The sequence below is a fragment of the Chelmon rostratus genome, chromosome 5, assembly GCF_017976325.1.
Source record: "Chelmon rostratus isolate fCheRos1 chromosome 5, fCheRos1.pri, whole genome shotgun sequence".
Taxonomy (NCBI): domain Eukaryota; kingdom Metazoa; phylum Chordata; class Actinopteri; order Chaetodontiformes; family Chaetodontidae; genus Chelmon; species Chelmon rostratus.
The window spans coordinates 6716834-6741524 of record NC_055662.1 but is presented as its reverse complement, the minus strand read 5'-3'; the positions used below and the strand labels follow the sequence as shown (position 1 = coordinate 6741524).

Below are 24691 nucleotides of genomic sequence, written 5' to 3'. Positions count from 1 at the left end.
AATACTTTATACAAGATGGCTTTGAGTTTGGCGCAATGACAACATTTCACAGCGGTAAATCCATGTTTTCATTTTCTTCCAGCTCAGTTTGGCTCTTTAGATCTTAAAGATCATGGTGCTGTTGCTGAAAGAGATAAACAGTCAATGATGTTTCTTCACTCTGCCGACAGACTGCACACAGACTTGTCTTTTGATGCGAGTAAGACCAGGCTTGAAGCCAAGATATACTAACAGGTATAATTATTAAATGAGCTACAGTAGCAGTCCTTTGTGCAGTTTTGCAAATGTCCATGTCCTTTGGGCTACTGTCTATTACCAGTTTATGCAGCATGACAGGGGTTAAACCTATAGTGCGTTCATGAAAACTTTGATATTTGCTTTGCAAAAAGGTTGTTTTGCAGAAAAAGAAATCCCCTGCTGGTTTTTGGAATAGCTACAACCAGAAAAAACAAGAACCAAGAAAAGCAAGAGCATTTGGCTTAGCTGCAACATGTCGCCAAAACAAATTAATGAGGATCTGGTGAATAACCAGTTTCAGAAATTAGTCATGAAAAATGCAGCGAGCGGCTTGGATTCTGAAAAGAATCCGCGAGTTAAAATTGATTCGGCGTTTTGCAGGTGTTACAGTCTGCCAGACTGTATCTATTGTTTACCAGTAGGCAGATGAGCTCATTGAACAGAATCACAGCAACAAGTCATAGGGGAGCTGTCAGGAGAAACAGTACGCATGCATACACATGCGACTGCGGTCAAACCAAGAAGCACTCAGCATTCTCTCCGCGTCATGCAAACACATCATTTGCATTTCAATTAGCTGAGAAGAAACCATATACAAATGCGGAGCGTAGGTAGGAACTACGGAGGACCACAAAGGAAGATTACCTTTTCCACCGCCCACAAGACTGTATCACATTGCATCTGCTGCCAAAGAATCTTCAGGCGCCATATGGTCTCCCAATATTTGTGAAGCTAAGCATGATGAGTTCCTCCTTGATCAGATGACAGAGCATGGCGGAGGAATCCCAGCTATTAGCATGCACCAGGCTGCCTTGGTTTCATAGTCTTGCATCAAATCCCATTATATAAACAGGCCCGGGGGTTAATGGGGAGAAAATGTCTCTCAAGCTGTACAACCGTGTGTCATACTGAATATGTGTGTGTGTGTGTGTGTGTGTGTGTGTGTGTGTGCCGACACAAGGAAACATTTAAACACTTAATGTGTGTAAATATAGAACCAAACTGAAAGTTGAGACAGTGTCTGTAGGTCTGTAGCTACATATATACCCTATATACGTATATATGTGTGCGCACACACACACACACACATATATATATATATATATATATATATATTCATATATATCCAAATGTTATCAGACCACTGGATCAAATTTTCTTTCATGTCAAGCCTTTTTGGGCTAGTGTGCATCATGTGACGTCCTAATTGTACAGTTTGGCCTCTATGTCAAACTGGCTTCAGCAAGGGAAACAGCTAACCTGGCTCAGAACAAAGTTTAAAATGTGGCTATAAACAAATTCTGATGTTGACTCATTAACACGTTATGTCTCTTTTTTTAACCCATATACAAAAAGAAATAGGGCAATTTTAGGGGAATTTTGGGTGCCAGCCGTTTCCCCCTGCTTCCAATCACCTGCTAAGCTATAGCCAGGTGGGTCAACGACCGGCCTATTCACACCGTGACTCATGTGACCCTAATGACTCACATGATGGCTCGGTGGGTCAGTGATTCTGCAAGAGGATAAATGCCTCAGACTCACCACCAGAGAGGCGAAATGTCTTCTAGAACCACAGTCATGTCCAGTTGCCTTTGCAAACCACTTGCTAAGCTGGATGAATCAGGTCCAGACTCCAACACCTAATGTACGAATATGCAGTTGATATCCACCTATTCACTTATAAAAGCAAGTAGCAAAGTTATCAAAGTGTTGAACTAAGTCTCTTAAGATATCTGTGAATGTAAGTCGAGCTGTGCTGTCATTCTGTGCGTCTTTGACTCGCCTGTTAACTGAGCTGCCTCCTGCGTGCCTCAAATTAATTCTTCTTGTCTGTCTGCTTGCCTTTTTGGGATGTGCGCAGACGCAGGCAGTATATCTGTTAATCTCTTTGTCCACATTTGCATATGTCCTCACGTTGCAGTTGATGGGGGCTGGGACGAGTGGAGCGAATGGACCGTATGCAGCAGCCAGTGTGAGAGGCAGCGGAATCGGGAATGCAACTCCCCAGCGCCCAGACACCGAGGCAAGATGTGCGAAGGGAACAGCAAGGCCACTGAGAACTGCACAGATGGACTGTGTACCCAGAGTAAGGCCTTTCTCCCTGCTAGGCACCATCATCATCATCATCATCATCGTCGTTTTCCTGTCATTATCATCATCATCATCATATATACACTCACTGTAACGTGACAAATCATCACAAGCATGTTTGAACAGGAGGTGTGTGTTGGGAAAAAAAGCCACACAGTGGATTGACACAGACGCCCAATGCATGATAATGTCAGCGCTCTTCCTCCTGTGTGCTGCTCACTTGACATATTGTATGTCACACCGAATCTGCCACGGGGAAAGAAGTGCTCACATTCACTCTTGAATGATGCTTGACGTTTGGAATGAAATGTCATTGCACTGTTTGGGTCATGCGCATGCAATGACTTCGAAATTTCAATGTTGCTCGCGAGTGTGAGCACTAGTGTGAATAATGAGAACAGTATAGGGCTGAACAACACATGCTTATAACAAAACTGTGATTTTAAGGAGTGCAATTTTCAAATCACAAGAGACACGATTTAATTGGATTGGTGGCTTACATTAATGTAAAACTGAGCTGGAAGGTTCAATAAAAATTCCACCTATTAGGGCAACTATTCCCAAATTCATACAGCTGCAGCTAATTAATGTTAATTCTGTGAGTTTTCGCTGTCGCCCGTTTCAGCATGCTGGTATCCATACTGTTCATTCTCAGCCAAAGGTTGTTCCCTGGAAAAAGAAATACCATCCTGTACCATTTTAATGTTTGAAAACAGTGCTGAAGCTCTTTTTCTACATATTGGTAATAACATTGCCAGTACCTCAGTAGTTATCGAGCCTGAGAGACGGCTCCTTGATAGTGAACTCCCATTTAAGTTTGGAGGCACAACATATCATTTGGAGGTTTGCATTTATCGCACCAAAGCTCTGAATAGTCCAAAAATGAAGGCTGGTGTCTTTCCCAGCCACTTTTCCTTGACCTGGATGAGAAACGTCATGGGGTCAAGGAAACATTTGAAGGAGAAATCATAAGGACTTAGGAGAAAACAGCCACTAGGCTATGTAATCATGCGAGGGTGGATGTTATTGACGTAGGTCTGCTGTGGTGAAACTACAGTGTTCTGAAGATGGACGAGTAAAAGCACGTTGTAGATATTTTGCCCCGTGTGTTGTTGATTCATGCAGGCTGTATAAACATGGACAACACACTGAAAAATATTACTTCATTACCAAGGTAAGGAATGAAATAAAAACAGGGATATAGGTATGAACGTGGGACGTAGGGGTGCTGAGGGGGCTGCTGCACCCCCTAGAACCAGGCATTATAAAAACCATTTGTAGATAAAAAAAATGTGATGCAGACCTGCAGCAGAGAGAGAGAAAGCCTGACAATATGATAGAAGGTTCGTGTTAGTCTACAGGTCTGTGGTTTATCAGTGAAGCGTGTGAACTACACAGCAGACTGGAGTCTCTGTTAACGGTGACAAACAGAAGCGTTTAGGCTTCGCTCGTCTCCTCCAGGAAACGTCTGCAGTATTAGAAAGTATGATGAACTGGTTGTGTCTCCAGCCGTCGTCTAGGCGCCGTCTCTATGGGGCTACAACAGTGACTGTAAATAAATGAAAATAAAATTTGGCATAAAAAAAGGAAACATCGACATTGAAGCACGACAAAAGTTGTATTGGCGCGGCGTTTCACTGACAAATAAAACATGCAAAAATATGTCATTTTATTTTGATATGTTCTGTATTTTGATGTGTTCTTCATTGACAATCTTCAGGTTTTTTATTTATGTCTTCATGTCAGTTACTTTTTTGGTTTATAAGGTGTCAGTTTTTCTCTTTTTTTTTAGTGTCACTGGCTTTCAGTTTGAACTTTCTGTCATCGTCTTGCCATGAAAAGGAGGGGTTTGAGGGGAGGAGCAAAAAGAGGGTGATTTATAGCTATCACTAGCTAATGATAGCTAATGTCAGCTATCAGAGCTTCAATGTGAAAAACAGCCGCACGTTCTCTCTGGAATGCGGGCATGAGGTGGGAAGGCTCGGTCAACTTATTCCTCATTTCCTCACTTTTCATCACGTTAGGAAACAAACAAACAAAACAATATGGAAAAACATGGTTACAACAGCACCGTTCTTTCCTTTCATAAAGGCTGGTCCTATGTGAACGGAGATAATTCTGACAGCTGTCATCATAGCTGCCACTCGGACACCTCCAGGTCACTTCACTGTGTGAATTAACCAATGAATTAGTTTGTCCTGTCAGTGAAGCTAATGCTAGCTTAGCAGCTACAGTGTAGCACTGCCAACAGTATCATCAATCATATGTCATATGTATGTGAGAATAATCATCCAAAATGAACTAAAATGATCAACAGAATATGGGGAAACAACAGTTTTGATGTTATGTCAACAACGTCTATGTATTGTGCTGTAGAGATACTACTGAAGTTAGCATGCTAACCAGCTAGCCCAGGCCTGTCCTGTCTTGTAATATCACCTTGCGCTTCAAGAGGTGATAGTCGAGGAGTAAAGTGACTTTAAATAGTTTCAGCTGAAAAGATGTGTGTGAGCAGTGTGTTTGCCACATCTCACACAATCACTTTGCTTTTTTGGTTTAATAAATAAATATAAAGAAAGGAAAAATTCTGACACCTTATTAACAGAAATATACAACTACCTTCTGAATTAAAGTTTCTTTCTATTCCCAAACTAAGGCAAGTTAAAATGTCTTTTGAGCTGACCGTAAAGCACATTTCATTCAAACTTCTAACGACTGCAACTCTGGTTTGGTTGAAATTAACCCCTTAATTGACAGACAGAAAATATTAATAATAATATATAATATTCCATGCCGGTCATGCCCGGCCGGCCTCTGGCTGCTCTGAGGGTCAGGGTTCTGTTGACCGCGGTGTGAACATACAGTAAGCACTACCCCCGGTGCTCCGAGCTCCCAGTCCGGGCAGACTCGAGGCCACTAGCTGCACAGCTAACTGAGCAAACTAGCTAACAGCAGCTAGAAACTACCAAAGAATAGTGAGCAGCAGATCGTGGTTACTCTGGTGATGTACTACCCCCTGTTTGTTTGGAGTGACCTTCGACAGGCGGCAAACTCTAACATGTTACACCTTTAAGCGTTGTCAGTGAGATATTAGCATTGTAAGAACTGACTTACCAACATCATTATAACCATAGGTGGACAATTGTGCAGCTGTTATCAATACATATTACATGACTTTCAAATGTAAAGAATTTGGAATTTAATATTTATCATTTATCAGTGTTGACACAAATGTATGTTGTTTATTACTATGTAAACCACCAATACAAGGAGCTCATTTTCTATTAACTAAACACAATTTAAAATCACAGTCCCAATTCTGGTCAGAAAAAAATAGCTTTTTTTTTTTTGTTCAGCCCTACTAGAGTGTGCTAATGATGTTCATTTTGATTTCCACAATAGCCATGTGGAGAAAGTCTGGTAGAAAAGCGTGTGACTTCATTCCTTCTAAATAAATCAAACCTGTTTTTTGGACTTGTGTTCGCAGATTATTAGCTCACTCAGAGGTATTTCCAAGCCTTTTAGCAGTTTGCACCTCACCACCTTTATCTGTGGTGATATGAGGACAGTAATGATGCCTGCCTGGCCATTGTCAGATACTGTACAGTCAGCAGGAGCTTCTCTCTGCTCAGGCTGCTGGATCTGAGACCAAACTTGTTAGTCACTTCACAGAGGCTCGGACTTTAATCACCACTTTCTCTCCTCTTTGTCTCATTCTATCTCTCTGTCTTTGCAGATCGAAAGCTGCTACATGACGTTAAACCTCAAAGTGAGTCTTCCTCTGTGGATTCCTTTCATCTTCGACTCCCCCCGCCCTGCCACTAATATGTAATGCCCTGAGTTCTGTGGCCAAGAGATGATAGGAGTTTAAAGTTAGCAGAAGTGCAGGGGTGCCATACGTTTACAGTCTCTCAGTACACACTGGAAGAGAAACATCATGAATCACCTTTCTTTAGTTCACTTGGATCTGAGCGGCTCCTGTTTTAACCCAGCAAGTCCTCATTACACATTCATGTCATTATTCAGCGCCCGACTTTTATGACAGCCGTGACATCACAGCTGTGCTTCTGCTTTGAGCCGGGAGATATATTGGTTGTGACAAGTGAACATGTGCTATGTTGTGGAGGATTAATGGGTTGTAATCATTGCAAACGAGCTAATTTGACCAATTTACTGCGCTGTCCTCACGTTCCTGTGGCGGCTTTCAATCACCTGCCGGAGTTAGCCCGACTAAGTGATTGTCAGATGCTAGCTTGAGTGCTTTCATTCACCTGCCACATTAGTGTTAAGGAAGGGTTGAGCGATTGAACGGCGAGCGCGTCAAGCTGGTATCTTGCAAGTGATCACCCTAGTAGGAACACTCAAAATTAACTTGCCTCTGATTGGTCCTCGCGACGACTGATGACCACCAGCTACGCCGCATGGGCTCGGACTTCCTGCACTGTGAAATATCCATCATAGCTATTGGATATAGACCGGTGGGTCTAAAGGCAGTTACGCTAATCACCCTCCATGTTAGCAGCTTGAGTGTGATATGCAACAGTTTAGAGTAACGGCTGGACATGTTCATTTATTCCTATCTGTGGTGCATAATGTAGCATAGAGAGATAAGACAGATGGTCTGCTCCATCTTACCACACTCCATCCTTCTTATTTCATTTCCATGCTGCAGCCAGTGTAACACACTGTAACTCTTGCCTGTGTTTGACCTTGAATGTCTTCATAATAGCTGTATTGTTCCCGCTGCTTTTTTTTTTCAATCCCCTCCTCATTGTTTCTGGGTCTTTATTAATATAACAAAGACTCTGCTCTTTTATGTGCAACTCTTAAAAAAGCCTTTTCACATTTTTGGCGATGCTGCCATCATCACAGTAAAAAAGAATAGATCCCGGTGCTGAAGAAATCTCAGAAGAACACATTTGCATACCGTCAGTTCTCAAAGTCTGACCAGGGATCAGGATTCAGGCTTATATTTTTAATTTACTGCTCCCTAGTTAATGCACACTCAATACTTCCTCCAGGTTTACCCACGTTCTTGATAAATTCAGTGTAGTGTGCATTTCTACAGCACTAATTCCATCAGGCTTTTAATGTCAAAAAAAAAAAAATTACAAGTGTTGAGTTGTGATGACGATAGCTTCAAAAGCACTCCACTGAATTAGCATTGGCGAACTCACAATTTCCAGTGTTTCATGCTAGTGGTGGCAAATGTAGCCACAAGCCTCAAGCAGGTTGCAGAGGTCTGGTAAGCTCACCGCTTTCTCACTTGAGGAGGCTTATCAGATTTTGCACAGTCCCCTCTGAGGACACAAAAGACTTTATACAATTTATTTCACCAGCAGCAGTACCCCTGAATACCTGTAAACAGACTTTGTTGTATAACATCATTGGAGTTCCCCTTTTGAAATCAGCTAGTCGTCGGCAAAGAAAATAGTATGAATTTTATTGAATTGGTGCTGTGAAAATGGACATTGTACTACATTTTGCCATGTTGTTTTTTTTTACCTGGCCTTTATTTGTTTATGCACGCCAGAACTCTGGTATAGACTCAACCATTATTTGAATATTGGCTTTCGTATGAGAATTTAGCCCTCCCTTTTCATGTGTCTCATGTGCTTCAGGTATGGACAGTTCCAACGACGTAGCCCTGTACTCCGGCCTGGGAGCCGGCATCATCGCCGTGGCGATCCTCGTAGTGGCTGTCATGCTGTACAGGAAAAACCACAGCGAGTACGGCGTGGACGTCATCGACTCCTCTGCGCTCGCCGGGGGTTTCCAGTCTTTCAATTTCAAGAACACCAGACAAGGTAAGAGAGAGTGCCATCAACTCCGCGCTGACACGCGCCAACAACCACAAGGCCAGAGGACAGTGTCATCAAAGACCTCAGCAGCGGGGCCAACCTTGTGATTGATAGCATTTGTTTGCATCGAGCTGCACACCGCCCCACCACTGCTCCCAGTCTACACAGGATTTATACCTCCATAATCAATGAAAAGACCTCTCTTCTATTTTGACAGACCTGCTCCTCTGTTATTATGACGCAGGAGATAATCATTCTCTGATAGAGACCGGCACCGCTCCACCCCTCCACGCGGACCACACATTTGACTGTCAACCAGTGTCCTCCATCAGATTACGCTAGCCTAGACCGCTGATGGATAAATGTGATGGGTATGGAACAGTGAACATCAATTCAATTTTTGTTGTGCACAGCAATAACTGTTGGTTATGTGACTGCGCCTTTCCCGGCCAGCTTCGCTACAGGCATTCATATTACTGTCGCTGACACTTCTGGGTTAGCGCAAGTGATAGCCATCGTGGCGAGGGGTGATCCATCCTCACCACCGCGGTGACAGCGCCGTGAGAAGATCTGCCAGAGCCCACGCTGTGCCCCCCGGCTCCCCCAAGGCCCGGGGAGGCGGTCAGGCCCCACCCCTCGTCACACGATGGGAAGGGCATGAGGGAAGCGAGGGGCAGGGAGGTGGTATGAGCTGGGCCTACATTCAGCAGGTCATCAATCCTATTTAAATAGGCCAGCTCTCCGCAGCCTGCCTGCTGTGCCCTCCACCGGCCACAATCACTCCTTTCCATTTTCATCGCTTTCAGCCCGGCCGAGGCTGTGAAATGTAGAACACTTCCTCAGCCCCAGTTTGTTTTGGAGGAAGTTGTCGAGGCGTTTTATATTAGCCTACTTCTGCTTTGATTGCATTGTTAACATTTTAGCATCCCTTTAATAAACGTTGCAGGAAATTAAACACTTCCCCTCTGTGGGAATACGCCTCTAAAATGTGTGTTTAATTGCAAATCAGTAGCTTCCGAGTGTCTAATAATCACAAGAAAAAACCCTTAAAATTCTTAAAGAAGTTCTTAAATGCTTTCGGATGGCTCTCTGCTGCTGGAGAAGCTGTAAGGCAGAGTGCTGAATGAGACTTTGGACCTGACCCTGTCTCTCCACATTACTTCTCCTTCTGAGTGATTTTTAATCAGAGGCCCAATTCCAAACCTATCCCTCAAGGTATTCAACCTGAGGTACATTTCATTAACTTCTCTCATCTCACCACTGCCATTCCATTTTCGCCGCGCCATTCTTAAAGATGCACACTCAAGCGATAATCAGATCATTCTCCACTCGACCGGAGGGGAGAAAATTTAGCAGTGATCGAATGTCAGCCGCAGAGAGGTAATGTCCACTGGACTGCAGCTCTGACCGAGAGCTGGAATATCTGCAGTCGCCTATAGGGCCGCTGTCACTACGAGGCTGTTTAGAAATGAAAAATGCATCTCTCCATTTTTTATGGAACATTATCTCAGTAGCAATTATCTGAAAGTGTTATTCTGCATCATATCTGCTCATGCTTTGTATCATTTGTAATGCAGGCACAATCAAGGAGCATAGTGACCTAGTAGATGGAGTACATGAGCGATAACACAGATGTCACAGATTCAATCCCAGATCCAATATTAATGCTGTATACTGGAATGAAACCATACTCACTGGTAGAGCAGAAATGATTGGTAGAGTAATGGATTTGGTGATCAACAGAATGTGATGGGCAAATATTTTGGTAGTCAATGAATCAATATATTAAGATACAGACAGTTATAGATAGATAGATAGATAGATAGATAGATAGATAGATAGATATACTTTATTTATCCCAAGCTGGGAAATTGCAGTGCAGCAGCAGCATTACACACAGTGAAATAAGTGAAAATAAGACTATAAAGAACAAACTATACATAATAAAAATATAAAAATAGCGAGCAGTAAAAAGGTTATATACATAACAAAATAATAAAATAGCCAAATAGTAAACAGTAGTAAAAAGTATTGCACAAAAGGAATATCAAATGCAAATGAGTATCAAAATAAGAATATTAAATGCAAATGGCAGTGAAAATTAAGTGTACCATGACTGTAAGAACAAACTATATATAATAAAATATCGAAATAGCAAGCAGTAAAAAAATTATATACATAATAATAAAATATCAAAAGCAAACAGTAGTGGTAAGAAGTATTGTATTATTATTATTATCTTCAGCTGTTATTGTACAGTGTAATGGCATGTGGCAGGAAAGATTTCCTGTATCTGTCCCTTCGACAGCAGAGCTGTAGCAGCCTGTGGGCGAAGGTGCTCCGCTGTCTGTCCACTGTGTGATGGAGAGGGTGCTGATCATTGTCCATGTTCTTTTGGTTCATGCTTTTCACATCATAGTAAACTGAATAATTGGGCTTTGCGCTGTTGGCCAGACAAAATCCAGACATTTGAATATGAAGCCTCACTCTTTTACAGTGTTTTATGTTTCCTTTTATTCAGTTTTCATGACTGTTTCAGTTTGCAAAATGCCATACTCCTACTATTGGCCTCAAACTCTAACAAAGCACACCAAATGAAAAGAAATGAAGTGAGACATCACGCAGTGCATGATGGAGAGTCGTTTAGGTTATTTTTTGGTAGCGCCAAGTGCCTCTTGGGCAAATAAAAGCAGGCGACTGTCAAAGTCATTTATCAGAGCATCATTTGTATCCTCATAGCTTAATTTAAATGTTCACATCATTTGAAAATAAAATGGTCATTATCAAATAATGCTGTTAAAGGGAACTATAGAAACCTCCCCAGCTTCAGTAAAACAGAGTCTGAAGTCAGAGTATGAAATGATGTCCCACTAATACTTCTGTGAAGATGGATAATAATTGAAGAATGTCCCTCACCTAATTGCAAATCATCCATTCATAGATGCCGATGATTGTGACTGAACAGTTGAAACGTATCACAATCTTAGCCAGTGATCTGTACTCATAGTAATAAGCTCTGAAACTTCTGTTCATATCAGAGGTCTGCATTGTGAGACTGAACATGTGAAGGCAGCATTTTATATTTCAAAGTAGGAAGTCAGTTTGGCTCTTTGCTTTAAGAGGTTTGCACAGTAAATAGACTTAGTGATACATTTATTAATCAAGAAAATAACCAACAGATTCATAAAAATATTGATTAGTTGTTGCCGTAGTCACAGTATTTTTATTTATTTATTTTTTTTCACATATAGGAGAGGCAGTACGATTACTATTCTTCTTTGCTGTGCTATAATGTGTCAGTTCTGTTGGAAAGGCCAAAACTACAGGAAAAGTAGAGTTTTGAAGAACAAGTCAAAATGAACACACCCCGTAATGCTCATCACAAATCACGCCCCCGGTAATTAACGATTTCTCTAAAAATAAAACAACATTAGCCTCCCGCCTTGCACCAGGCAACAGCTGGGCAGCAAGGACTCAGTGACTTCGCTGTTATCTTGGCACGGCTCATCCAGGGGCACCACATGTCTGAGTCTGCCAGATCAATGCGGCACACCGCTCGCTCCGCTTGGCAGCAACGTCACATCTAATGGCCACAGATGAAGACCCCCCTCCACGGGCTGCTGGGTCCATACTGGGAGCTGAAGGACTCCCCTCATTTACAGAGCACTCACCTACACCCCTCCTGGCCCTCCCTCCTGTCCTTCAGGAGGACGACTCGGTGTCCAGAGGAGCTGACTCCAGCAGATGGATTATGGAGATCAAGCTGTGTGTGTGCTTGGTAATTAAATCTAACGCTCTGACCGTGGCTCTGAGCCCTGGACCTCCTGCCCAGGTTGTGCTCCCTTACCTCTGATGCACTGGTCGCCTGCCCGGACATGTTGTTTTAATTGGTGCTGGAGCTTCACTGGTCAGCTGCAGGAAATTTCAGGAGAGGGAGTCCAGAAATGTGGCCCTTCAGTCTGTTTAGAACTGGACGAATGTTACCTGAGGATATCCTGGAATTTGTATTAATTCTTGACATTAAAGGTGATTTTAATCTCAAATCTGCTATGTCTGCTTTTTGGAAAATAGAGTAATCTCCTGTATTGTGCTGCAGACAGAAATCCCCCGATACAGTTATATTATAATCCATGCAAGCTGTGCACTCTTCTTTTAGTTCTTTTCCTGTCATGAAAAATGGAGGCATTATTGCCACTTTTTTCAGTTCTTCAGCCTTTTAAAATTTCAATTGTTGCTTTCCTAAGTCAAGAAATCACATAAAAACCCAAATATAACACAATCTTGACCTTATTTAGTTGTATCTGGGACACCAGTGCATTTCATTATCCCATGTGGGTGCTGTTCAGGAAACTCAGGGGTTGGGCTTTGATTCATTAATTAAACAAGTTCCCCACATAATGCGAGTCCCGTGTGAGCGGGGCTGTGAGGTGACTGTGTGGCTGTGCCGTCTCTCCATCTCTCCAGGCAACCCGCTGCTTCTCAACTCCTCGATGCAGCCTGACTTAACAGTGGGACGGACATACAGCACTCCCCTCTGCTTCCAGGACGGCGCAGACAAAGAGCTCTTTGACCCCCTGCCAGACATCAAGGTCAAAGTTCAGAGCTCCTTCATGGTGTCGCTAGGCGTGGCCGAGCGGGCGGAGTTCCACGCCAAAGCCCCCGCTGAGACCTTCCCACGGGACATGAGCCGAGACTACTGCAGCACCGCGGACAGACGCAAGAAAGGCCTGCTCACCCTCAACGGACCCTTCAGCACCGGCAAAGAGCAGCTGCGGACCACCGGCGTGTTCGGCCACCCCGGGGGACGACTGGTGGTGCCAAACACCGGTGAGCTTCACGGGAAGCGGATGAAAGCACAGTCTGAGTTTGTTAGCAGAAAAAGCACTGCCTCAATCGGTTTTTGTGTTAATCATGAAAAGCAGCTTGCACACTGTGCGCTTGGTCTCCGTAACGAGAGGCTGCTGTAAGTTCTCATTAAAGTGGCCATTATAAGCCAGCGCCGTTTAGCATGAGGTGCAGCCTTCCCAGAATGTCTCGCAACACAACAAACATCTAAAGTTTTCCACCAATTTTTCTCCACTTCCATGCTGCTTGTTGTTTTCATAAACGGTCTGCTGTGTGTGCATCAAACAAGCGCAGTCCCAAAAGTGGTGCAGTGAACTTTTCTCGGCTCTCGGAGGTGGTACACTCTGCCTAAAAACAGATCCAAATCAGTGGCTTCCGAAAAAAGGAATGACTAGAACAGAATTCAGATGTATTGCTGTGTTTAAAAAAAGTGGCAGGTCTCACCGAAACGAAAAAGCAGCGAAGGATATTGAACTCAGAATCGTAATCAGAGAATAAGCAATCAATAAAATAAACAAAGCAAAGGGTACATCATTAAAACATGGAATCACATTCTGAGATGGGGTTTCCATCTCACATGCTGGCTTTTCCAGCGTAGATAAAAGCCACTTTGTGCATTTCTCGTCTCTATTGTTAGTACTTTGGAACAAGCTCAGGCAGCAGTGCAGGGCTGCTGATCCCAGCTGGATCTCAAGACTGAAATCATCATCAGCTTCTTAAGCTTGAGACATGTTTTTAAATAGCATTGATAATAGATTAACAACCATCCAACCAATTCCAACCAACCCCGTGCCTGGATCAGCAGCTGAATCGGTATAAGCTCGCTTTCTTAAACTGACTTCCACCCAGTAACATGTAGCATGATAAAAGGCAGCCAGGTGACAGCTGTGGCCTGGTGACTGTACACTAAACTACACTTTCATGCAGAATACCTCACTTCTCTAACTTTCTCATGTGACATTTTTTTTTACTGTACATTTACTGTACACAAACAGGCAGAAATCACAATGATTTCTGTTTGTTTTTTTTATTTTTTACTTTATGTAGAGCTCACTGATACCAATAAATATACCACATTACTTTAAAGCGATAAGCATTTTAGGAAATAAGGTTCCTTGCTTTCTTGCTGAAAATTAGATGAGAAGATTGATACCAATAAATAAATCTGTAAATTTAAAGCTAAAACCAGCATCTGGTTGTCTTAGCTTTGCATAAAGACTGGAAACAGAGGGAAACAGCTAGCCGAGCCTTGTCCAAAAGTAACAAAATCCACCCACTAGCATCTAAAGCTAGCTGATTAAATCATTTGTTTGTTTAATGTGTTAGAATATCTCCCTTCTGCTATAATGCATAATCATCAAAAATATATTCTCCCAATACATGACATGTATGACTTGCTCAATCCTTCAAAAAGCACATGAATCAGAACATGCACTGTATTTGCAACACATGCACAATCCAAAATTTACATGCCAAACTTAAATAAATATACATGCATATGTAAAAATGAAAAAAAAAAAACATAATGCATAAAAATCTATTAATTCCAAAAGAAAACGATTCTACAAAATTAGATGCTTCTAGATGAGCCATGTTCCCATCCCACTCAACCAACCCTAACCCCTCCAACAATTCTCCAGATATCTGTGACAGATTTTAACACCATGCATATTTGCTGCACAGCCTTCAGGAGATGCTAAATATGAAAATGAAATAAGGTCGAATGTGTCTTCAGTGCTAAAGAATAATGGAAAAGTAGTCATGCATACAAGTGTAACTCCGTTGTCAAAGTTCGTGCTTCACCCAGACATCGCCCTCTAACTATATCACAACTATTAGCACATCTACACACTCCTTGGGCATCATATATTGTAAGCTGTTGCTAAGATCCATCAGTGCCGTTGCCAAGGCAGGTAGCTGTTTGTTATTCCTGCACATCCTCGCTGGCTCTCTCAAGCGAACAGGGGTCACACTGTCATCATGTCCCGCCAACACAAATGGAGCAACTTGAGGAGTATGCATGGGCCATTACATTGTCTCCAGGTCAACAGTCCGTGCGTACCGCTGCACTTACAGCCCCCTTCTGTGGTCCTCGTGTGCGTAGCAGTGGCCCTCGGCTGGCGTGGAGAGGTGAAGTGAAATCAGCCTCCTGCGGTGGTCTTTTAGGCTGAGGGTCTGTGTGGAGGAGTCACTGCTGTCAAGTGCAGCACTCACACAGCCTGTCTGCAGGGGCCACTATTCATTAGGCCGAATAGCCGGCTGCGCATACCACTTCACTGCAGATTACTGACGTTTTTTCATCACCTTACTGATATGGAACCAAAATAGCGACGTTCTTTGCATTTGACCAGTTCAATCAACCTTTATATGCAGTATTTTAAAGAGTGGAGTTACACAAACTACAATAGAGATTCCCTCACACCCTTTAGTTTTATCTATCCATGTAGATAAGCTTTGATTTTATCAGCCCAGCTGTTGAGATATCTGCCTCCATCCTGATGCAGTGGTGATTGGAATCCTTTGTGGTGTTCACAGTCCTGAAAAGCGGCATTTATTCAGTTCAGCAGCAACGTCTGTTTCCAGAAACAACGTCCTGATTACTCTGGATGATCCACACACTGAACATTTTTAACTGCAACTACTTTCTATCAAAGAAACAGACCCACGGTAAGCACAGTGGCCAAGAGAACTGAGAAAACGCTCAGGGACACAATGTCAGCACACGCCACACATACATGACATTTAGAAAAAAACATGCTGCAGTTACTGAAAGAGCAACTGCAATTAAGAAACAGTCACCAACCTGACAACACATGGCGGCATGAAGAAACACGCTGCACATCTGTAAACACTGCAAAGCATTTCAGGGTTATAATAAAAACTGATGAAGTCCAGGACTAGTCAGTGATGCTGAAAAATGAACGACCTATGATAACAGCTTCGTGATTACATGATTCCAAGATATTAACAGATAATACATGTGATATAAATACTGTGCATGTATAACATAAAACCTGTGACATGGGTCACAAGGAGACTTTGCCTTGTTTTAAGGGGACAGTCAAAACGGATTGGAGCCACTCTCTAGGTTGGCGTTTTGGGGCCAAACACTCCTGGGGACTCCCTGAGAGGAACTGCCCGCTGCGGCACTCACCTGAAAGCTACATACCTTCAAGGGCTTTTTTTTCCTGTTTGCATTCACACCGACAATAGGAACGCTTAAGTGACATAAGCTGTTGTTATAGCAACGTCACCTCTCTGTGACACACAACAGGCTTTGCTGTCGGCCCATTTTTTGTTCCATTTATTAAAGCTCTCGTTATGAGCTGTCGTTTACACAGCTAGCGGTTTAGAGAGGTACTTGAAAAGAGCGGTGGTCGGTGCTGCATCACTTACATCACACAAGGTTCCTTTTGTGCTTGGAGAGTATTCACTCTAAAGTAGGAGCTAAAAAATGGTTTAATTGTTGTTTATTATATAATACAATTTTGTACAGACCCCTGCTTTTTCAAGGGGAATTTTTGGAAAAAATATTGTCTTACGTTAAGTCAAATCTGATATTTTTGCAATGCCGGAGCCATATGTGGAAGATGGATGCAACAAACAACGCACATCAACAATTTTTTAATGCGTGCTCAAGCTCTAAAGAAGGACGATCAAACAGGGGAATAAAAATTGGTGAGGTGCATGTTTGACTTGTGCCCTTCCCTGGTGCTGGTCGCGTGTCAGGAAATGCAGCAATGGGCCGACAAAGGCAGGAAGGGACAACACAATTTGCTGAGAAACACTTAATTGTAAACAAAACGTAGTTGACAAGAAAACTCCACGGGGCACCTTTAATGTGCGTATGGTTGAGTGTATTTTTCTAAATGCATAACTTTTGTCAGAGCAGTCACTCCATTACCATGTGACGCAAAATGTTCATTTAATGAAAACAGACTGGTTAAAATGCACACTTCAGAAATGGCCAAGGTATTACAAAATATTCACTTTCAACAGAGCTGCCAAAAACCAGCTTTATCTGTCATCTCCCACTCTGCTCCTCTGAACCTTTTATTTGTAAAGCAGGGCTTTTATATGCTCTCCGCTCTTCAGTGTGAATGCCTCTCCATTCACACAGAGGCGCATGAATAGTGTCAGACAACAGTGGCAGGGCAGTGTCGCTCTGCAGAAATCTCCATTTGCTTCATGAAAGATGATGCATAATCAAACGTGTAGCGAGCGTCGCTGCTTGGGAGATCAGAATAAACAGAACGACTGTTTTAATTCTTCTGCATAGTGTCAGATGAACTGTATTTACAACTTCATTCAAATCAGATATCAATTCAGCAATGTTTTCTATTCCTGTCCAGTCAGCCGATTCTGTCTGATACTTCTGCGTCTTAAAAGTACCAAAATGTATGTAAAAAACTGCAGCGATTACTCAGATAATGTTAGAATTTCCTTATTATAGCAGTCTTTATCCAGTCTTGATCCAGTTTCCCTTGATCAATAGATAATTGATACATTTTAAAGAAATTTAATAATCCTTATGGTTGGTTGGTTTTAGACAAAATGTCATGCTGATGCAAATGGAGACAAATCCCTGAAGAGGAAATGAATTGGTTTTGAATCATGCCCAAATCTATAAGGTCAGTCTGCGTCTGTTGTTTTTCCAGTCCATTTCAGATGAAACCACGCCCACTTCCATGTGACAGAAGCCTTGACCGCTGCGTTCCCTTCATGTCCCTTCAGTTGCTGTCATGGCAATGCTAGTTAGGTGATTTTTGTCTGATTTGTGGTCTCAGCCTCAGTATGTTTTTCAAGCTAGACATAAAACTGAGCATTGGAAATGGTCCCAGGTACAAAACAGTGCAGCCAGTTGCAGGGCAAAGGGAGACTGTCGTTTTAATGCCTAAAACAACCTGTGTTTACAGGTTTAGAAAGGGTTCAGCTGAACTGAACTTGTTGCTGTTTAAAAAAAAAAAAGGACAGGTTAGCCAAGCTGCAGCTAACCTGGATGTATGATGGTACATGGACTGGACCCAGTAAGCTCCAGCCCACATGGTGATTCAGGGGAAAGCAGAATAATAGCATTCTGTGTGCACTTGGAAAATTAGATTTAAGAGAATTGTCTCAGCTGTCTGATTTTCCAGTTCAGCAGATAATCTCACCTGCTGCACAAAGAAGTTAGAATAGAACAATATGCTGAACTTCACATTTCACAAAGCTACAGCATGTCTGCAGGCATCGGACGAGGCTGCTGTGATCTGACCTTTCAGTTGGTCTCTTTGAACTGAGGCCAAAGTGACACCTTTATAATTACACAATGACATGTATTACGGTAGTGTTTCCTTTTTGATGGTCTACATACAGTACACGATTTAAAGTTTCAGCAATTAATAACAATCTTGCTTAATGTCTGAGCACAGCAGAAAGTGGCAGGGAAACTGATCTTGGTGATGTGGTGACTTTACTTGCAGGGCTAACTGTTGAACTGATGTAGCCGGTGAGCTAACTGCTAATGCGCAAGCCCGCCAGTCAAACACCAAGGCAGTAAACATAGCTCCTGGAGCATTTTTGCTGTTTTGTTTACCATTTTCTTGAATACAAGCTTTACACTGAAATCTAGGTGACTTCTGCAGGACACTGGGCTTCAGTATTTAATATTAAAACACAGGTGCAGTTCAGTCTTTAGCTTTTGAGCACGTAGCAACGGGGCTTAAGAGACTGTGTGGTTTTGTTCCAGAGAACACACCTTAAACCTTGAAGTGCAGCTAAGCTGATGGCAAAGCAGCAGCCCTCTCGTGACAGACTGAAGTCAAATGTGACTGCTGTCCGTCACGGGAGGTGGAAATAATGTGACAGCAAAATCGTACAGGGAGCAGGCTGAGGTTGATGTTTGGGTCACCAGTGTTTGTGGCTTTGACTTAGGACGATTGTCTTTACAGCTGGTGCTACAGCAAACTAACAGGTGCATCGTCTTTCACTCTGCAACATGTTCAAAATGATCAAAAAAGTGCAATTTTTCAATGTAATCCCACTAAATATCACGTTAGAACATTTAATTTGGACACCTAAGTTTGGTTCGCTTTATTTTTTTCTTATGCCACAGTTCACTCAAGTAAAATGAGGCTCTCGTATTCCCATAACCCCTGCATGTATGACATGCTGTAAGCCCTTGTTTTCCCCTACACTGTCAGGCTGTTGGAGTTCTTGATGTTGACGCATTTGTGTGTGTTTTCCAGGGGTCAGCCTGCTGGTGCCTCATGGAGCCGTAGCTGAAAATATGTCCTGGGAGATGTACATGGTGATCAATCAGGGAGAGGCAAGGTGAGACCAGAGTTTACCCAAATACCATTTCAAGCATCTGTCTGTCTGTCAGTCTCCCTCTATCTTATCATCCATCTCCCCTGACTCTCCATCCTCTGTCCTCACTGTCCTGTTTCTCTAATTATTCACCATCCTCTGTTGCTTCCATTTCAGCTGCAGCATTTAGTCAGTAGCCGCTCAATAGGACCTTAACTGTTGCCTTACTGAAGCAGATTATAAAGTTTCAAGTCTAATGTGGTCTATCATTGGTGGCTTAATTGCAACAGAATTAGATTCAAGCATACTGATGTCAAAGAAATATGTTCATTTCAATGACCCTGAATTGTTTTGTTATTATGCCTGCTCCACTCGTTCTTTCTTTAGTGTATGACATAAAAATATTTTCAAGCTTTACTGAGGAATTCGAGGATTTATTGCCACTGTCTTTAAAATATATATAAAATATATTGTATTATATAATATCTATCTATCTATCTATCTATTCAAACATGTCTGATTACACCGTATCGTGCCAATCTGTGTGTATGTCACAGGCAACCAGAAGATTTGAATTTGCCAATATTTACAGCTGTCACTTACAAAGCAAAAGAGCTGAATTGAGAGCAAAGACTGTGGGAGCGCATAATCAAATACAGCTAATCTGCAATCAAAAGAAAGCTTTACTTTCCACGAATTAGTGAATATCCTTGTCAAAAGAAATTAGAGCAAAAAAGAGTTATATTAGACGATGTATTTGAGGATAGAGAGTTACAGTACATACACATTTTGCTCTAGCCTGTACTCAGGATGAGCCACCTAACAACAGCTTGTTTAAACCATATATTTACATTTATAAGCTACTGTTTAGAGTCTATACTTGGTAAACGTATTTGTTCTAACTGAGGAGTGATGAGCTACTATGTCTATTTAGAAAAGTCTTTCTCAATTGAAAATTACACAAAAATTCAGAAATCCCAGATGTCCCAGTTTTCCATAAGGACTTAAACGCAGCATGCGTTTGAGAATCTGTGTGGAGCAGGGGACCAAGAAAAGAAAAACCTCAAAACTCCACATGCAAATGTAACCTGATCCGTGCACGTCAGGTGATCCGTGCACATGCATTTACTAATGTGTAAATAAATAGAAAAACAGTGCCAACAGTTTAAGACATTTGAACACACGAGAAGCTTTTTGAAAGAGAAAACTGTCAGATCTGTGAAGTTGAAGTTAAAAATCTGGATGAAAAATCTGAATATTTATTCAGGTTGTGATGTGTGCATTCGTAAGATATAAAAATTGGTATTACACACATTTATGAGTACCCAATGCACAAACCATTAAACACATTTGTACACATGTCACACACATGTGTGACCAGTTTTGTTTCTCTCTGTAGGGATTGAGTAAAAATAAACTACAACGCGCGTGTGTGTTCATGGTGAATGGACTGGGTTTATAAAGCTCTTTTCTGGTCTTACCAACCTCTCAAAGGGCTTTACAACACGAGCCAGCATTCACCCACTGACACACACACTGGTGGTCAGGTGCCAACTGCTCATCACGCACCGATGCCACAGTATCTTGCCCAAAAGCACTTCGACATGTAGGCTGCGGGGGCCAGGGATGGAACCACCGGCCTGATTAGTGGACGGCCACTCTGCCTCCTGAGCCACAGCCGCCCGTAACGAAGGAACGTGTCAGCCAGTGTGACACATTGATGTGTTTTTAATAGTTTTTGGACACAATGGAGCTCTTTGTCACAGAGGAATAAGACATTCATCCCATGGACGCACATGCAATACTTGATGGATTGGACATATACATTGTTGTTGTTGTTTGGATCTTTTCATGCGATTCGTTGACACTAAGGAAAATATAGACTCATCAGCAGACTTATCCTTTAACGATTACTGCTTGAATAAATCATTGATAAACCCGATGACAAGATCATAATGCAAGTAGCTGCTTGCTGCCCACACATGTGGCACAATAACAATAACATTTTTACTGGCACCAGTAGTGGTATTTATATCAGTAAATTTTGGGGGGGAAAAAAATATGTGTAGGTTCAGTGGCTCTGAAATAAATAATAACTGTCTTTTTGGGCAGTAGTTCATACAGAGGGTAGATGTGTGACCCTCCCTATGGCCGTTCCCACATCTCTCTGTTTACCGGCAGGCTGTGTGACAGATGGGCCCAGCGAGCGCTGCAGCCTATCTCCCACTCCCCATAGGAGTCCTCTAGATGTCACGATATGGGTGTTCATTTCCAGAAGCCCCTCACAGGTGGTAGTCTGGGCTTTGATGTCCCAGCTGCTGTGGAGAAACTCAAGTTCGTGCTGCGCGACGGCGGGGGTGGGGGCTCTGCAATAGAGTCCTTCATTTAGCCGACAGACTCGTAGGAAGCAAAGTCAAACCTCCAATCCTCCAATCTCTTTTTCGTCCCCGCCACTCTGCCGAGAGTCAATATGTAGTTATGTACTCCACTCGGTGTCAACAATTTGGCGCTCTGGGAGAGAGTCACGACCCGGGAAGCTTGTTTAAACGATGATGAATGTGGTGATGAATGGAGCGTGGTGCACTGATGGACATGCACAGCGGAGTAGATGGCGCAGACGTCTCCAGAGGCCTTTCATCTTGGCAGTAGGAGCATTATGTATTCTGATCACAGCTAGGTAATGACCCTTAGATGGACTGAGCTTCTCTCCGGGGGGGGTGGTGCGCGCGTCTGCAAGCTCTTCCCTGCGGAGAGCCACAAGGGTTTCTGGTTTCCTTCTGAAGTGTCACTGTTTATTCACACTGCTCTGCTTGAACAAAGTCGAAAAAGGAAAGAGAGAATTCACACATTAGCGGTAGAAATGACAGGGTTCTGGATCGCCCTGACACGTCGCTGAATTAATGCGATGCAAACAGCGCCTGTCATGAAAGAGAGTGTTTGTTAAAAGCAGTCATTCCATTTTCCCTTTAAAAGAGTTATCGTATGTTTTTACTGACCTCAAAGCAGCAGATCAGCTCTACTTTGTTCTCCACAGGGTTACCATATGCTATAGAGTACACAGGCAGCCATGAGTTGCTATCTTTTGCAGCAAATCCTCTTTAGGCAGTGCTGTTAAAATGTATCGTGCCTGTGTAATCCACGATGCCTTTATCAGTCTTTAGAAGAAGGTCTAGAGCTGCTCATCTCTGCCACAGATTCTTGCCTGCCAGCATTAAGTGTCTGCTTTCTCCAGCTGGTTTCTCCACCTTTGAAACGCTGTGAAATATTTCCGGCTCCGTCCTGACAGCATTTGGTTCGGACCACAGAGGTGCTTTTCAAGTGCTTCTTTCTTCCGCCGCTCTGCGCGAGCCGAGAGGTGTTTACTGTAGACACCCATATTTCCCCCTGTGGTCTGTTGTGCTTGTCATCTCGCCAGCTGTCAATCACTGTCTCCGTCCCAGCAGGCCAGGGGACATGCAGAGAATTGCGTTCTTTCTGTCCCGCTGCAGCTTCCAGCCTCAATCCCTGTCCAACCTACTTTTCCACACCCTGATTGAGTCCCATTAAAGCGTCGCTTTAAGAAAAGTGTTCTTGGGGCTTTTCAGAGGCTCATCTAAATCTTTTTGAAGGTGTGGTTTTGCTTAGGTCAGACATATTCCCTTTGCCTCCGAGGTTTTATGAGCTCTTTGTGTTGTGAGATAAATCCCTCAACCTAGAAACAGCGTTTGTCCTGGTAGGAAAAGAGCTTTTAATGATGAACCTGGTTTCCATATGAGAGCTTTATGAAAGAGGCACCGCTGAACATTTGGGCCATACTAGCACTGTATTTAATTATTGTTGTGTAGACGGCCCTGGTTAAGCTGTGTTTAATAAATCAGGGGGAGAAAATGTGTCAGAACTCACAAGGTGCACTGCAGTTCTGTAGAGTTTGAGGGCTAAAATGATAATCTAATACACATGGTCGTCAGTAGAAGTGCACCAGTGCGTATGTGTGACATGGCTTCCTGCTTGGATGCCTGGCCTTCTCATCAGAGTGCAAACTGCACCACAGTGGCTCACCTGGCTGATCTGTTTTTCTGGAAGCTCCTGCTTTAAGCCGTCTGCTCTCACGGTCCGCGGATCTCTCAGCACAGATCTCTGAATGGACACATGGTTCATGGGTTCGGCCCAGAGCTCACAACTCTATGTCCCCGCCAAAGTGACAGGACACATTTAGAGGTAAGAGCTGTCAAATTTCATCCTGATGTGAAATGTTTGACTGCTCCCGAGGTTGAAGAATCTCTCCATCTACAGTATGTTGAGGGAAATGATATCCCCCCTACTGACCCATTATACTCTCCGGATCACCTGATCACCCTCTCAATATATTGGAATTAATTTTTTACATGTTTTTATGCAAATAACTGAAATATATTAGCCAGAAATAGCCAAAAATGAACACTTACCTAAAATTCTCACATAGTTGTCATGGCCTTAATTTAACTACTGATATTGGTGCATTTCCAGCAGCATTAATTTCATCAGCACAACAACACAGTCATATCACATCATACCTTCATTTGACAGAAATATCAAAAAAGAAAGAAGTACACTAATGCTTTCCAGTCAGCTCCATTCTGCTGTTTGTTCGTTCACTGTTAAGCTCCCATCAGGGACGCTCAGCGCCTCCTCCAGGACAATATGTTAAATGTCTTTGCAGTCAGATCCACAATAATGTGGCTCTAACCAATCCACAGAAGAAACAGAAAATGTACCAGTCGAAATAGTCACGTGATGGAAATTCAAACATTAGCCTTTGAGTTGGGATGCCAGAAGTTTGCATCTTGGATTGATTGATGTTGGAGTTCACAGTTCATGGAGCATCCAGAATTGAAAATACTCTATCTTTGCTTATTTAGTGTGAATGCATTCTGAATGTTTGCATATTTCGGCCTAAGACTGAGGAGCATATTAACAGCAAATTTCATGAAAATCTGGACAGTTGTTGGGATATCTTTTGTTAAATAAAGTGTAAACAGATGGGCTGGCTGCCCAGCATCGACTGACGTTGCAATCCCCGAGGCTCCACCACAAAATCAACCTTATCTTCAAAACAAAACCTGCATTAATGACATGTGTAAGGTTTTATGAGGGCAGTATCGCCTAGAAAAACTTAAAAAGGAGTGGGGATTAAACTGGACATTGATTTTCAGTATGATCATCATCTTTTCCATTTTCTGTTGAAATTGACCCATGACTCAGCTAACATCCATACACACACACACACACACACACACACACACATCACTGTCCTTTACTGACTTTATCAAAGCTAGAAAAACAGATTTTGGAGGGTGAACAGTTGACTTGACTGTTCGATATTCAGGTTCCTTTGTCCAACTCATTACCAACACAACGCTGAGCCTGATAGGCTGCGATGACCAGCTGAGTGTTGTACACACACACTACAG

The 24691-nt window shown here is 42.7% G+C and overlaps 1 protein-coding gene across 1 annotated transcript in view; it reads left to right on the top strand.

The window, feature by feature from the left end:
• The window catches only part of unc5db (unc-5 netrin receptor Db), a 162695-nt gene that overhangs the window by 111644 nt on the left and 26360 nt on the right, over positions 1 to 24691 (top strand). The window contains exons 7-11 of the mRNA XM_041937034.1: positions 2159 to 2323; positions 6065 to 6097; positions 7950 to 8135; positions 12594 to 12956; positions 19202 to 19286. Of these exons, the coding sequence (XP_041792968.1) occupies positions 2159 to 2323; positions 6065 to 6097; positions 7950 to 8135; positions 12594 to 12956; positions 19202 to 19286 (832 nt within the window). The remainder of the gene's footprint in view (positions 1 to 2158; positions 2324 to 6064; positions 6098 to 7949; positions 8136 to 12593; positions 12957 to 19201; positions 19287 to 24691) is intronic.